This window comes from Heteronotia binoei, chromosome 8 (assembly GCF_032191835.1).
Source record: "Heteronotia binoei isolate CCM8104 ecotype False Entrance Well chromosome 8, APGP_CSIRO_Hbin_v1, whole genome shotgun sequence".
Lineage (NCBI taxonomy): Eukaryota > Metazoa > Chordata > Lepidosauria > Squamata > Gekkonidae > Heteronotia > Heteronotia binoei.
Window position 1 is genome coordinate 74,325,719 of NC_083230.1, and position 15,593 is coordinate 74,341,311.

Consider the following 15,593-nt stretch of genomic DNA (forward strand, 5'->3'; position numbering starts at 1 on the left):
AAACCAAAAGCGCACGGGAAAGACAAAATAAGCAGCTACCAACAACCGAGCAACACTAGCTAGTACCAGGACTAGCACACCGCCACCACATACTCAGCTCGCCCTGCCTCAGGAGCCACTTTAAAAATCCGAGCGTCAAACTTGCCGCCATGGCCCGTGTACGCGCGAGGCGGTGGGCGGGGTTTCCTCCAGCCCGACTTCCGGCTGCAGCTGCCGCGTCCTGTTTTTCCTCTCAGTGACAGCGGCGGCGGCGATTTCTTGTCGGCGGAAGCGAAAGAGAGGGAGAGTGGCTGGGTGTGCTAGAGTAGACTGGGTTATGTGGGGTTGTGCTGATCTGGCCGCCGCCATGGAGTAAGCGAGCCGGGTCGGCGCTGGTCAACCACGCCCCACTGTGGGGGCAGCGCCCTTTCTTCAGGTGGAGGTGAGCCGTGGGGCCTAGCGCGGAGCCCTCGCTGTCGTTGGTGGAACTTGGGGTGGTTGGCCTGGATGCCCTGGAGAGGAAGGTACCACCCACTCCTCCACAAGCGCAGGGCCTGGCTGGCTGGGGAGCGCGGACAGAGGGGAGCTGGGGCCTCCACGTCATTCTCCATCCCAGGCAATTCGGACTGTCAGAGGACTGAAGGGGAGTGGTAAAGCACTGTCCTTTCTGCTAAAACGCCTTTAGATCCTCTTCAAGTGAAGAGGGAAGGGCTGCTCCAAGTCTCGTGGTGGGCTTGTTCGATATAGAAACGCTTACGGAAGTGTTGCTGACTTTATTCAACCACAGGGATGGTTTGCGTGTTTGTTGTAGTTCTAATTTCAGCAGTCAACATGTGAAAGGTTTTTTAAAAGCAGTTCTGCATTTAGTCATATGATTTACCGTACTTAACTTCCTGCCTAAGCTGTTGTAATAGTGCACACTCTCCAATATCTTCTGTGAATTAACAAAAGGTGTGATATTCAAAAGGGAATTTATTTGTGTGCATGCATATGTCACATCTCATTTCTTCACTGGACAAAGCTCATAGGAAGACAAGTGATTGTGTTAAGTCAGATCTCTTACTGTAAGGAAAATGGGTTTTTGTTGTAGAATAGGAGGGTATCATGAATCTCCTGTGTTTCATATGGCAGAGGCATTGAAAGTTTTATATTTTTGCAAATTTCCTGTGATAACTCATTTTTAGTTGCTCCCTTTCTCTCACCCCTTCTCCCATGGGCAAGAATCTATTTGGGATCTACCCCATTGAGAGTGAAACCTTTGTCATGTCTGTACTTCATTGTCAGAAAGCTCTAACTGGCATCAGTGTTCTGATAAATGTACACAGAATGCAATAAGAGCTGACTTTCCTGTAAGAGGATCCCACTGGAAAGTTGTTCTAAATTCTAGGGGCAAGATCCAGGACAGTATTTTCTTGTTTCCAGAAAAAAATGCCAGCCTGTGATGATTAGCATAGCTCCATGAATTCCTTTCTTTTTGCCATCAAATCATAGACAACTTGCAACAACCCAATAGGGTTTTCAGGGCAAGAGATTTTAGAGAATTTACTGGATTATGTGATCTCTGGCATATGACATGGTGTCATATCGTCAGTGGATAAATTGTAACCCCTTCCCTCTCTTCTGAATTTGCATTACATGTTTTAAAATTATAATTATTTATCCATTATAACCTTTTAGCAAAGCTAAACATGCCCAGTTATGTGAGCAAATTTGAGGGCATTTGGCTTTCAGATCCCTTGTCATCTTCACTAATCTTCCAATTGTTGACGTTTTCATGAAGAGTATATTTTCTTTATAGGTCAGCTTCTAAAATATTTAACAACCTTTTTATGGGTATAGAAACAGTCTCAGTTCAGAGGATCTACCAAACCATGGTTTAGCATCAGAAACAAACCATAAACTTGTATACTATCTTCTTGCCCATCTGTTTTCAGTTCAGCCATATCATCTGACTTGGCAAACTATTATTAGTGCTCTCTCAAAACCCAAATTGGAAACCCATTTTGAAAGATGGTTTTCAGTTATTGTTTGGAGGAAAAGTACTACCAATAGTTTGCTGATTTAAATGTCATTTCAAATTATGATTAGCACTAAACTGCAGGCTGAAATTGGCACTACATACAAAGGAGTCCATGAGTCTGTGGCTCATCTGTTTTACTCCATTTGGAGGATATTCTGAACCAAGCCAAGTTTGGCAAATCATCTGTGATGTTGTAGAGTTAGAACTAAAGAGTAACCCATTGAACTGGCAGAGATGCACAGTGCTCTTTTGATTTTTTTTCAGAGCAGTGTCTTATTGAAGGGTATTCTGTATTGACAGTATGATTCAGGTCACTCTGATTCCCAGCAACTCCACATAGTTTCTTATCTAAGCTATTTATTTTATTTGGAAATGTTTTATGCTGCTTCTCTGGGGAATGTGCCAAAGGTGCCTTACAAATAAAACATAATTAAAAATCTAAAACATTCTAAAAGTTAATAAAAACCAGCATTCAGAAACAAAGCCAGACATAAAATATGGAGCAGCTTAAATGGGTCTTAAACATTTCTCAAACCATAAAATGATGTACACTTGTAGAGTTAAGAGGATAAGAATCTTGTGTCTGGTAATTTACCTGAGTTAATTGGTAGAAATTGTCCATATGAGAATCTGACAGTAGTCAGAACATGTTTCAGTGTCTTAGTTAGTTACTTTGTGGAAGACAAGGCTGATAATCACAAAACTTGGTTGTAATTAACAAGAATGCAGCTATTGCCTGTTATAATGGAATGAGGAAAAAATGATAAATTAAATCCCTGATCTTCACTTCTCACATGTTCCAGGGGATCCTCACTGCAGTGGTTGAATGAACTTCTTCATTGGCTTAGACAAACTTTTAACTGATATCTTGATCTAGGCTGTCTAAGCATTGTGATGATTCTAATTCCCCAGTTTAAAAAAAAAAATTCTACTTGTCAAAGTGATTGATGTTTAACATCTAAATTTTAAGCAAACATATCCTTGTTGTCCTGAAGATAGATTCAGGTGGGTGGCCATGTTGGTCCAAAGCAATAGAATAGAATCAATAGAATCTGCACACAAAAACTTATACACAGAATTAAACTTTGTTGGTCTTAAAGGTGCTCAAAGAGCACTGAACTCAAACATCGTCTGGTTGTCATGAGTTAATAATGAAGGTTGAATTTTTGTCTTTCATACTGATTGATTCAAGTCTTATTCAAAAATCCACCAGAGAAAGGGCTTTCTCTGTTATGGCCCCTACATGGTGGAATCAGCTGCCGGAAGAGGTGAGGGCCCTGCGGGACCTTGTCCAGTTCCGCAGGGCCTGTAAGACGACCCTCTTCCGGCTAGCCTATACCTAGCTTGAGAACTTAACGTACTTGCCAGATCTCTTTTATATACATATGGATTATTTATTAATTTTAAGGTTTTATCTGTTTTATCTGTTTTAAATGTTTAACCCTTTACATGCCTAAATATTGTTTAATTTTATGTTGGATTCATTATTGGAAGCCGCCCTGAGCCATTCGTGGGAAGGGCGGGATATAAATTCTAAATAAATAAATAAATAAAAATGCTTCTTTCTGTTTGAGGACTGTGTCAGCATTATTTAGAATTTATGTCATTTTAGCAAAACAGCCAAGAATTTAAAAAATTCTTTTCTTTGTAGGCAAGTGTCCTAGCAAACAGTTGTCACAATGGAGTCTGTGCTAAACAAATTGAAGAGCACTGTTACGAAAGTGACTGCAGATGTCACTAGTGCAGTCATGGGAAATCCGGTTACCAGGGAATTTGATGTTGGCCGACATATTGCTAGTGGTGGCAGTGGGCTTGCCTGGAAGATTTTTAATGGAACTAAAAAGTCTACCAAACAGGTGAGGTTGTTAGAAGCAGTCCAAATACATTAACATTAGTTAATCATGGTAATTTGTAATTGTATGTGTGTTCAGGGTCATGCTAGTAGTTGGACATATTTTGAAAAGACAAGTGTTAGCCGTCTTCTCTCTATTTGTTTTTTATTTTCATTACTGCTCAATATTGATTGCTGGTACAAAGTGCTACATTTACACAAAGTGCCCAATCACCAGTTTTCCTACTTCTGCGCTTCTAGGTCTATAGAAATGGAGTAATGAAAGCCTATGACATGCACCTTGGTATACGTGATTTTAGCAGGGAGGAGTTGTCACCAGTGTTCCCTCTAAGCTGCAGAGTCTTGTGAGCCAAAAATCTGCTTTGTGAGCTACTGGTATTAAAGTTGTAAGCAACTGGCATTAACATTGTGAGCTACTGCATAAATTATTGTGCTCTGGAGTCATCCTTTCTGAGCTAAGACAAAAATGTGTGGGCTGGGGACTAAAAATCTGTGAGCTAGCTCATGCTAACTCAGTTTAGAGGGAACACTGGTTGTCACATGGTACTTTAATGTAGAGGTGTCACTGGTGAACAATGCTGGGACTGGTCATTGGTGGTGGATGGAGAGTTTCCAGGGTTCTATTGGAGTGTCTATCAGTATTGGTAATATTAATCTTTGTTTCTACAGCTGTTGTTACATGCTGCTGACTTCACTGTTGACACTTGCCCTGGTGTAGTAGCTGCCTTCATATTAAAACAATAGGACCACCTTGCCAGATCATCAGTGATAAAAAGAAAAGCCCAACTAAAAAATGTTTAAAATGTAATTTTGGCCCTGCCCTGGATAGCTCAGGCAAGCCTGTTCTCATCAGATTTTGGAAGCTAAGCAGGGCCAATTCTGCCAAATACTTGGAGGGATACCTCAAAAGGAATACCAGGGCTGGGACGCAGAGGCATATGTATCCAGCCACCTCTCTGAAAAATTCCCAGACCCCAGTAGGGATCACCAGAGGTCACCATGACTTCGAGCACGCAAGCATCTACACACAAAAAAAGTGCTAAAAATGTCATTTTGGTGGGCCCCAGATGTTTACTGGAATAAAAAAGATATAGCAGCATTTGAAAATGGGACTTAGATAGGCCTTTTCCATGAGATAAATGGATGATGTCCAGGCATTTAAGAATACCTGGCTCTTTTTTTAAAATAGGATTATTTTGAAAGGTGGAAATTCAAATAGAGAAATGCTGCAAGGAGGAGAATGAATACTTAACCTTTCCCTTCCCATCATTTTTCCCACTTCAGATCACATACATGATTTTTTTTTGCCCAGAGGATCTAAAATAGTTATACAAATATTTGAAAATTTGGAAAGGTAAAGCTCCTAAATAGAACAGTGTAGAGTAAGAAAAGTTTTAAATATGTCTTTGTCCTCTATCGCTTTTGCATTCTAAATTTTTTATTTTATGCTTTGCTTAAAAAACAGGTTACTACATAACTAACTTATTTAGATCCAAATGTTTGCATTTGCTATTATTCTATACACTACGAGTGTTAAGCTACCATTTTTGTTCAGTTCCATGGAGAGTGATGATTTGGCCTGAACTTCATTCTTGAGTTGTTTTTGCTACAGACATATTGTAACAACACAGAAGCCATGAATTTCCATTACTCTTAGGGTCTGCTTTTTTTTTTTAACTGACAGTCCTTTAACATCTGATTTAGAGATACTAGATCAAGCAGAGGATCTTTTCATAGCATAAAGATGCAGTAACAACAGCAACGCTTCACCTAGTAGATGGTTGTCTTTCATACCCCTGGTAAAGGCATAACAAGCTCAACCCTTTAAAAGTGTAGACATATTTGAGTATATTATGAAGAAAATTTCTGAAGAGGTAATGCAATCACAAACCTACATTCAGAATGGCAATCTTAGAGTAAAGGTAAAGGTAGTCCCCTGTGCAAGCACCAGTCGTTTTCGACTCTGAGGTGACGTTGCTTTCACAACGTTTTCACGGCAGACTTTTTACAAGGTGGTTTGTCATTGCCTTTTACACTTTCCCCCCAGCAAGCTGGGTACTCATTTTACCGAACTCGGAAGGATTTATTTATTTATTTATTTATTTGGGATTTATATCCCACCCTTCCCACGGATGGCTCAGGGCGGCTTCCAACAATTAATCAACATAAAATTTAAACAATTTCAGGTATAAAAACAATTAAATATTTAACAGTTAAAACTTTAAAACAGAATATTTCAATTTACTGTAAACAGATGGCTGGCCAGTTACATCAGTTGTCATTCTGGCTAGGTATAGGCTAGCCGGAAGAGGGTCGTCTTACAGGCCCTGCGGAACTGCGCCAAGTCCCGCAGGGCCCTCACCTCTTCCGGCAGCTGATTCCACCATACGGGGGCCATAACGGAGAAAGCCCTTTCTCTGGTGGCTTTCAGACGGGCTTCTTTTGGCCCGGGGATAGTGAGGAGATTTTGTGTTCCTGACCTCAGTGCTCTCTGGGGAACATGTGGGGAGAGACGGTCCTTCAGGTAGGCAGGTCCCAGGCCATATAGGGCTTTAAAGGTGATAACCAGCACCTTGTACCGGACTCGGTATATCACTGGAAGCCAGTGCAGAGTCCGGAGACCCGGCCGGATGTGTCCCCACTTTGGGAGACCCAGTAACAGCCGGGCCGCGGCATTCTGCACCAGCTGCAGTTTCCGGGTCCGAGACAAGGGCAGCCCCATGTAGAGGGCATTGCAGTAGTCCAACCTTGAGGTGACCGTAGCATGGATCACTGTTGCTAGGTCGTCGCGCTCCAGAAAGGGGGCCAGCTGCCTTGCCCGCCTAAGATGAAAAAATGCGGACTTAGCAGCGGCTGCTATCTGAGCCTCCATCTTTAAGGAAGGCTCCAATAGCACCCCCAAGCTCTTGACCCTGTCCGCCGCCATCAGCGGCGCACCATCAAAAGCTGGCAGGGGGATCCCCCTCCCCAGGCCGCGGCGACCCAAGCAAAGGACCTCTGTCTTCGTAGGATTTAGCTTCAGCCCACTCAGTCTGAGCCACTCAGCCACGGCCCGTAATGCCCGGTCAAGATTTTCCGGGGCGCAGACAGGCTGGCCGTCCATCAGTAGATAGAGCTGGGTGTCATCAGCATACTGGTGACACCCCAGCCCATACCTTCGGGCAATCTGGGCAAGAGGCCGCATGTAGATGTTAAATAACATCGGGGAGAGAACCGCCCCCTGGGGCACACCACAGTCGAGTGTGTGCCTCCGGGATAGCTCCCCCCCAATTGCGACCCTTTGTCCCCGACCTTCCAGGAAAGAGGAGAGCCACTGTAAGGCCAACCCCTGAATCCCCGCGTCGGCGAGGCGGCACGTCAGTAGCCGATGGTCGACTGTGTCGAACGCAGCCGACAGGTCTAACAACATCAGCACCGCCGAGCCACCCCGATCCAGATGCCGTTGAAGGTCATCCACTAGGGCAACCAACACCGTCTCCGCCCGTGTCCCGGGCGAAAGCTGGACTGAAATGGGTCAAGGACGGAAGTGTCCTCCAGGAAAGTCTGTAACTGCATCGCCACTGCCCTCTCGATGAGTTTACCCAGGAAGGGCAAATTTGAAACCGGCCGGTAGTGTGTCAATTGGGCCGGATCTAAAGATGGCTTTTTTAGGAGGGGTCGGACCACAGCCTCTTTAAGTGGCGTTGGAAAGTGCCCTTCCATTAGGGATCTATTTATGATATCCCGCACAGGATATCTAAGATCCCCCTGGCAAGATTTAATAAGCCAGGAAGGGCATGGGTCTAATTTACAAGTTGTTGGGCGAGCAGATACAAGAATCCTGTCAACTTCCTCCAGACTGAGGGGGCCAAAGCCATCCAGAGTATACTCCGAAGACAGGCTCGGGGCCTCAGGTTCGCTAACTGTCTCCAAACTGGCAGGGGAGTCGGGGCGGAGTGACGCGACTTTATCCGCAAAAAATTTCGCAAAAGCCTCACAGCCAATTTCCAATTCAATAGAATTTAACCTGCCTTGCGGCAGCGTTGTGAGTCCTCTAATTACGTCGAATAATTGTGCCGGGCGCGAAGTTGCGGACGCAATCTTAGCCGCAAAGAATGCTCTCTTTGCGGATTTGATTGCCATCTCATAGGCCTTCAAACTCTCTCTATAAGATGTTCGGGTCGCTTCGTCTCGAGTACGCCGCCATTGCCTCTCTAGTCGTCTGAGCCCCCGCTTTTGTTGCCGCAGCTCCCAGTTAAACCAAGGCGACGGTTTCGGGCGGGGGCGCAGAGGGCGCCTGGGTGCGATCTCCTCGATGGCCCTGGAGAGCCCATCGTTCCAGGACTCTACCAGATCATCCAGGGAATTGCCAGCGGGCCAGGTATCCCGTAGAGCCGTTAGGAACCGTTCCAGGTCCATCAGGCTCCGCGGGTGAGCTAAAATACGCTCTCCGCCTAAACGGGTTTTGGGTGACACCTCCATACGGGCCTTAAGGGCAAAGTGATCTGACCATGGCACTGCTTCCATTGCAATATCAGTCACTGATATTCCGGTCGCAAAGACCAGGTCTAACATGTGTCCCGCCTGATGAGTGGGTGTTGTAACAACCTGGGAGAGTCCTAGTGTCGCCATGGATGACACCAGGTCCATTGCCTGGCTGGATGCCACGTCGTCGGCATGGACATTGAAGTCACCCAAGACCAAAAGCCTTGGGTGCTCCAACGCCCAGCCCGCCGCGGCCTCCACCAGGGATGGTAAGGCGCCGGCCGGTGTGTTAGGCGGTCGGTACACCAGCTAGATCGCCAACCCCTCCCCAACATCCCACATCAGGCCAACACATTCAACGCCTGGGATCTCTGGAGCCGGAAGAGCCCTAAAGGAGTAAGCCTCTCGTATGAAAAGTGCCACCCCGCCACCCCGCCCGCTAGTCCGTGACTGGTGAAAGACCGAGTATCCCGGGGGAACGGTCTGGGAGAGAGCCACCGTCTCCCCCTCGCGCACCCAGGTCTCGGTCACGCAAGCCAGGTCCATGTCCTGTTCGGTCAGGAACTCCTGCAGGACAGAGGTCTTATTATTAATAGACCTGGCGTTGCATAACACCAGTGACGGAGGCGAGTAATTCAACCTGGCCCTACTACCTGTCACCGTCGGGATGGGACGAAGGCTGGAAGGGGGTCGAGCACTGTTATGTCTTGATCTCCTTCCTTTATAATTCTGCCTTGTCCCACCGTCATATCTTCCCCTCCCCAGGAGCACTGGAATCCCCAGGTCAATCATCTCCTGTTAATGTCCCCCTAAATTGATGGAGCCGTCCAACTACCCTCTCTTCCACCCCCTCCTCCCAGCTGATCTATCTATTTTAACTAATCTGCCGTTTACTAATTAGCTATTTAACTAAATCCCCTCTAAACTTCCCAGCAATTATTAGCTAAAATTTAAATTAATGTAATCTAAAGGCTTATTAATTATAAAACCCTCCCCAATAATTATCCTTCCTTAATCAATTTGCCACAGATCAATTTTTAGTTTCAAAAGCTCCTTAATCATAAAAAACCCTCCCAATGAATTCTTCCCTAATTAATTCGCTATAATTCAACTCTCACTTTAGCCAATAAATAATCTCCAATTTAAATAGCCTATAAGCCACAACTAATAATAAATAATATCTCTCAATTGGCAGTTCAGATCTGATGGGACGAGGGGATAGGGACAAGGGGATGTAAACAGTTGAGTAATGAGCAGTGGTTTTAAAGTGCTAGTGCCTATGAGTGCAGTGTTCTTATTTTGCCGTGTTCTTATCTTTTTCTTCTGGCGTACTGTTTCCATATGGAGCCTGATTCTTGTAGAGCGGTAAAAAGGGGGGGGGGGGAATTGCCGAGAAGTAGATAGCTGGGTAAGGGTCATTGAAATGTTCTTATGTTAGTTGTATGGCCGACTGGCCGACCGGCAGACTCGGGCAACTCCCTGTGCAGACTCGGGGGGCCCGGAGGGTATGAGCCCTCCGCGTCCCTTTCGTCCCACAGCCTCCGCCCTAATCCGCCTGTCAGCAACTCAATTCGGCCCTTCCGATATTCTTCCAGACCCTTCAGCCACCAATCAGTCCCGCACTCCCCCCCAGTCAAGGTCACACTCCCACACAGGGAGGGGGGTAAGGGGGACAGTCCCGCAGCTAGTCCGGCACTGTTATCATCTCCTCCAGCTCGCAGTTCAAGCCCGCGGCTCGGCTCCTCCAGCCCCCGACTCCGCTTCCTCAGCCTCCGCGACCGCCCCAGAGATGTCCAGCCATGGTCCAGCCACGGATGGAAGCCTGAGTCAACCTTGAGCCTGCTACCTGAACCAACTTTTGCTGGGATCGAACACAGGTTGTGAGCAGAGAGCTCCGACCGCAGTACTTCAGCTTTACCACTCTGTGCCATGGGGCTCTTAATCTTAGATTAGCAGTAACTAATTATTGCTTTAACATTCAAAATCAAAGCAAATAATATGTTATTCACAAAAGTTTTAAAAGACCAGTTTCTTGAATGTTCTTTTAATTATACTTTATGGCTTATTTTTTAGGAAGTGGCAGTTTTTGTCTTTGATAAAAAGCTAATGGACAAATATCAGAAATTTGAAAAAGATCAAATTATTGATTCTTTAAAAAGAGGAGTTCAGCAGCTAACAAGGCTTCGGCATCCTCGGCTGCTAACTGTGCAACATCCATTAGAAGAATCTCGGCAAGTTTTCTTTAACTAAAATAGTTCCTGATTTTTTAAAAATATGCTAATATTCATTTCATCTAGCTTGAATAACTTTCTGAAGGTGGTCTAATTGCATCCAGAGAATGAGCCTGCTTTTTTCAACTGTTTATAATTTAAGATATATCTTTAATTCTTGTTTTCTTGTTCTTGGTGTGAGGCAAAAAATCTATCCGGCTAATTCAAGAATGTTGTCAAAAAACCTCAAGTTCTGCACTGTCCCCTCAAGATTTTAAGCTATTTGGACACATCCTTATGGCTATGGGACAGTGGTGGCATGTCTATGCTGATTTCTGGGTTTGTCTGCTGTGGTTCATGTGGTGCTTCAATGTCACATAATGTCATAACAGAAAAGGCCAGCACCAGTTGCTATTTCCTGAACATCCTTTGTCACAATACCAAGTACACTTCCTTTTTCTGGTCACATTTCCTTCCCAGTTTATTTTATTTAGTATGAATATTGTGCGAAATGTATATTTGTAATTATATTTTGATACGTTTTTTCCCTGCAGGATAGTCTGATTGCTTCTCTGCCATAACAGTCTTAATCTCCCTACTTACCTAGTTTATTTTTATTATGAATTGTATTTGAGTTTTTTTTTTATTTGTCAGTTTTGACTCTGATCTGGAGAACTGGGTTTGATTCCCCTCTCCTCTACATGAGGTCAGCTGGGTGACTTTGGGTCAGTCACAGTTCTCTCAGAACTCTCTCACTCCACCTCACAGGGTGTCTTGTGGGGAGAGGAAGGAAATGCAATTGTAAGCTGCTCTGAAACTCCTTTGGGTAGTGAAGAGGGGGTATAAAACCAACTCTTCTTCTTTTAGGGACTGTTTGGCGTTTTGTACAGAACCAGTTTGTGCAAGTTTAGCTAATGTACTCGGCAATTGGGACAATCTTCCTTCACCTGTACCCTCTGACATCAAAGAATACAAACTTTATGATGTGGAAACAAAATACGGCTTGCTTCAGGTATTTATTTTAGATCTCTTTTATTTTCCTATCTTTGGTGAATAGAATATTTTGGCGTTATGAATAGTCTAACTTTATCAGCAAATTCAGCAGAGCCGTGCACATGACTAGAGTTCCACTGGTGTAAATATTTGCAGGAGTAGGACCTTGCATTTATTCTGTAGCACTTATGTACTTTCTTCCTTTTCCTCCTCTTATAGTTTCCAATTCTGTCTCCAACTTCTGGAATCTGATTAAGTAATATGAATCAGATCCCAGAAGATCGTAAGATTTGCCTAAAAACAGAAAATACTAGAACTGCTATTCTTGCAACAACGCCCCCCTCAAAAAAAACTTGCACAATAGCTACCTGTTATTTTATAACATAGCAATCTGCAGGAATTGTTTCGTCAGTTTTTATGGAGGGAAACTGCAAACCAGCAGCTGCCTTGTGTTCCCTAGACTTCTTTACTTATCGGTTCTTTAGCATGCAAGCCTTTCCAATATATGAAAGTTCTTTACATCTTTTGGAAAGCCATTGCAAACTGCTTTAATCTACTGTGAGCACAGCTGAATCCGAGAGAAGGAAACAAAGAAATGCTTGTCCCAGTCCAGGCTTGAGCTTTCCCACCTTATGAAAACTATTAAAGAAAACTGGTGGGGAAGGAAAAAATTCCCCTGCACCTTGTGAACACCCTTGGGATCATCCATGAAGTTGGTTTTAGCTCTTGTTTACATTTTTTCCATTCAAGTGAATAACATTTGCTTGGGGCAGGGAGGACTAAAGAGCAGCATATTACAGACAGTGTTAGGATGGTGAAAAATCTGGTCCCCTCCAAGGTGCTGGCTAGTTTGGCCTAGTGATAGAGTACTATTCCCAGCCCACCTACCTATTAAGACAAGCATATCCCAAATATTGTGTAACTAAATGGGTAAGATTACTTCATTTGGATTGTATGTGAAACATTTCAGCATAACTTAAAATCTTTTTATGTTTACTGGCTAATATATTTTTTTTAAGGAAGAAAGCTCTAGAGTAGCTCAGCATAGGAAAGTATACAAGTACTCAGCAACGTTAAAAGAGCACCATAAGTTATCCTTTGACATGGGTTATCTCCTTCCTTATAGGTTTCTGAAGGCTTGTCATTTCTACATAGCAGTGTAAAAATGGTCCATGGTAATCTTACTCCTGAAAATCTAATTTTGAATAAAAGTGGAGCATGGAAAATTATGGGGTTTGATTTCTGTATTCAGTCTACAAATCCATCTGAGCAAGAGGTAACAAGGTGTTTAACTTACTTGCCAAGCACACTGAAGCGATGATTGAAGGTCTGATACTTTTCTAATTGATTTTAGGCAAAGTGTAGATTTTGGAGAAGTGGAAAAAAGTTTCCTACCAGTTGACTTTTATGTGTTAAAACTGATGTGTCACCACAGAATGTAAGGAATGCTTCCACAATCTAGAATTAATTAGTTGGCTTATCCTAATGAAAACAAACCTCTTTGGAATAGGGCCTGACTTGTTAAAATATGTGAGATCTTTTCATTGTGGTGAAGAAAACAAAAAATAAAGCTTGTTGATCTGTCAGTACAAGTCCAGTTTTTAAATGTTAGTGTTTTTAAAAAAAAGATAGTCCCCTGTGCAAGCACCAGTTGTTTTTGACGTCACATCACAGACGGCTTTGCCATTGCCTTCCTCAGTCATCTACACTTTCCCCCCAGCAAGCTGGGTACTCATTTTACTGACCTCTGAAGGATGGAAGGCTGAGTCAGCCTTGAGCTGGCTACTTGAACCCAGCTTTCGCTGGGATCGAACTCAGATAATGAGCAGAGCTTAGTACTGGAGCTTTACCACTCTGCACCATGGGGTTCTTAATGTTTGTGTTTGTTATTGGAAATAAGCTAGCAAATATCCTCTTGCTGATCCAGAAGTGCAAAAGACTGCTTCTGTTTATTGTCATATATTAAGTAAACAATACACTTCTCATACACTTATTTGGAAATACATAAATTAAAAGTTAGGTGGCATCTGAGTAAACATGAGGCTTATCTGCCAGTATGAGCAGGTTAAGATCTTCCCTCACTTATTTGTTACAATTGATGTTAACTGCTGTCGGTATTAAGGAGTATTACTTCAATAATTAGATTTTCAAGTTATACTTCGGAGTTTTGTATAACATTCTTCATATTGGTCTTGCAGCCTAAATTTTCTTGCAAAGAATGGGACCCGAATTTGCCATCTTTGTGTCTTCCAAATCCCCAGTATTTGGCACCAGAATACATCCTTTCAGTGAGCTGTGAGACAGCCAGTGACATGTACTCTCTGGGAGCAATTACATATGCTGTGTTTAATAATGGAAAGCCTATTTTTGAGGTCAACAAGCAAGATATATATAAAAGTTTCAGTAGACAGCTGGATCAGGTATCTGTAATTAAGACTATATGATTAATCTGTTAAATTTGTATTTGAAAACATTAGTATTGTGAAGGAAGAGCTAGAGTAGTGTTTGGCCACTGTGAACATTACTGTAGACCTTGATATGCTAAGCAGGGGTTCTCAGGCTGGCCTTCAGCTATAGCTGCAGAAAATGCACAGGAGCTGCTTCAGGCAGCCCCATCAGTTATTAATCTGAGCACAGCCTGTCCTATTCAGTGTAGAAAAAAATTATTGAACTTGCATGAAGTAGAAGGCATATCTATAGTTAAGAAAACCAGTGAATAGGACATGTCTGGCCAGTGTTTGATGGCTTGTTATCCTTGGGTGTCATGCTCAATTGTGTTGGGTAAGGGTTGCAGCCAGGGCTTTTTCTCTGAGGAAATGCAGTGGAGCAGAATCCGTTTGTGGATTCTCAAAAAATGTTTAAAAGTTCATGAGGTATACCCATGTGTTTCTCCTTCATCTCCCTCTTGAGAGTTCCAGCACCCCTTTAAAAAAAAAAAAAAACCTGGCTGCAGCAATGGTTCATTTGCACTACTTCCCACTTTTTTGCCCTCTACCTCTCTTTCTCAAGTCTCCCACCTCTGACCTCTGTGCTGCAGTAGTTTCCAGTATTTCTTCTGGGCAATCAGAAACTGCTTTGAGCCACAGGAGTTCCAAGTCAAGGCTTATTTGCTTTACACACCCTGTTGTTCTGTGTGTATCAGAAAAGTCACAATATTATCTGTAAGCAAAGTAAGTTAGTTATGAATGAATGAGTATTCATCCATGGAATGTTAGGATAATTCTGCTAAGAATAAAAAGCTATTGATAAAATAGAATAGACTGTGTAATGGAATACTCCGCCTATTTTGCTTTTTGAATTGAGAGTAATTTTATTGGAAGCAACATTTCAAAGACAAAAGTTCATGTTCCTCTTAGATGGCTTGTTCAAGAAGAGGAGATACTATCCTACAATGTCTGAACATAGAGCAAGGATTTACAACTCATACAGTTACCTGGGCTGAAACCAGCTTTGAATGGAATGAAGGGGACTGTATTGTGAAAGTATGACATCACTGGGGCCCACCCCCTGCTGCTCTCAGGCCTTAACACATACATTTCAGGGCTTGGGATGCTGGAGATTTGGCAATATATTTGTCTAAGCCATTGAGACAAAGATCAGTGTCTTGTTTGGTAGATAAACTGCAAATTGCTGACTCATAAAGTTTCAGTTAATATCAGGGTTATGCAGGAAAGGGAGAGGAGTTTTAACCCTTCAACCTTTAACTGGTCCCACCCTTATGGTGGAGAGATAAAGAACAGGAAGGGCAGGCTTCCATCAATGTGTGTGTCTGCCCCACTCTGTAGCTTGGACAGCCAGCTTGGTGGTGGCAATGTGCTAGCCTACTCCCTCTGCTGCCAACTCAATGGCAACCATGTGTGATCCTGCCACTGCAACAGCTGAAAGAGCCAGCCCTTGCTTCCTGCTAAGGCGGTCCCTGGGGTGTAGAGGTTTAGTGATTCTGGAGCCCCACCCAGGACTTTTGCCCTAGGCCCCAGAATAACTAGGACCAGCCCTGGTTTCAAAAACATGGTTAAGATTTGCTGACCATTTCTGTTTGCACTCCTTCATTGGTATCCAACTAGCTCCTTCTCAG

The 15,593-nt window shown here is 43.5% G+C and overlaps 1 protein-coding gene across 3 annotated transcripts in view; it reads left to right on the plus strand.

Annotated features, from left to right (window-relative positions):
• Positions 1-223: 223 nt before the first annotated feature.
• Positions 224-15,593, plus strand: part of SCYL2 (SCY1 like pseudokinase 2) — a 47,251-nt gene continuing 31,881 nt past the window's right edge. For 2 of the 3 annotated variants that reach the window (XM_060245239.1, XM_060245238.1), the window contains exons 1-6: positions 224-421; positions 3,651-3,855; positions 10,389-10,546; positions 11,393-11,537; positions 12,645-12,794; positions 13,717-13,938. In XM_060245239.1, the coding sequence (XP_060101222.1) occupies positions 3,679-3,855; positions 10,389-10,546; positions 11,393-11,537; positions 12,645-12,794; positions 13,717-13,938 (852 nt within the window). In that variant the 5' untranslated portion in view covers positions 224-421; positions 3,651-3,678. The remainder of the gene's footprint in view (positions 422-3,650; positions 3,856-10,388; positions 10,547-11,392; positions 11,538-12,644; positions 12,795-13,716; positions 13,939-15,593) is intronic. The other variant, XM_060245240.1, reaches the window with a different exon arrangement.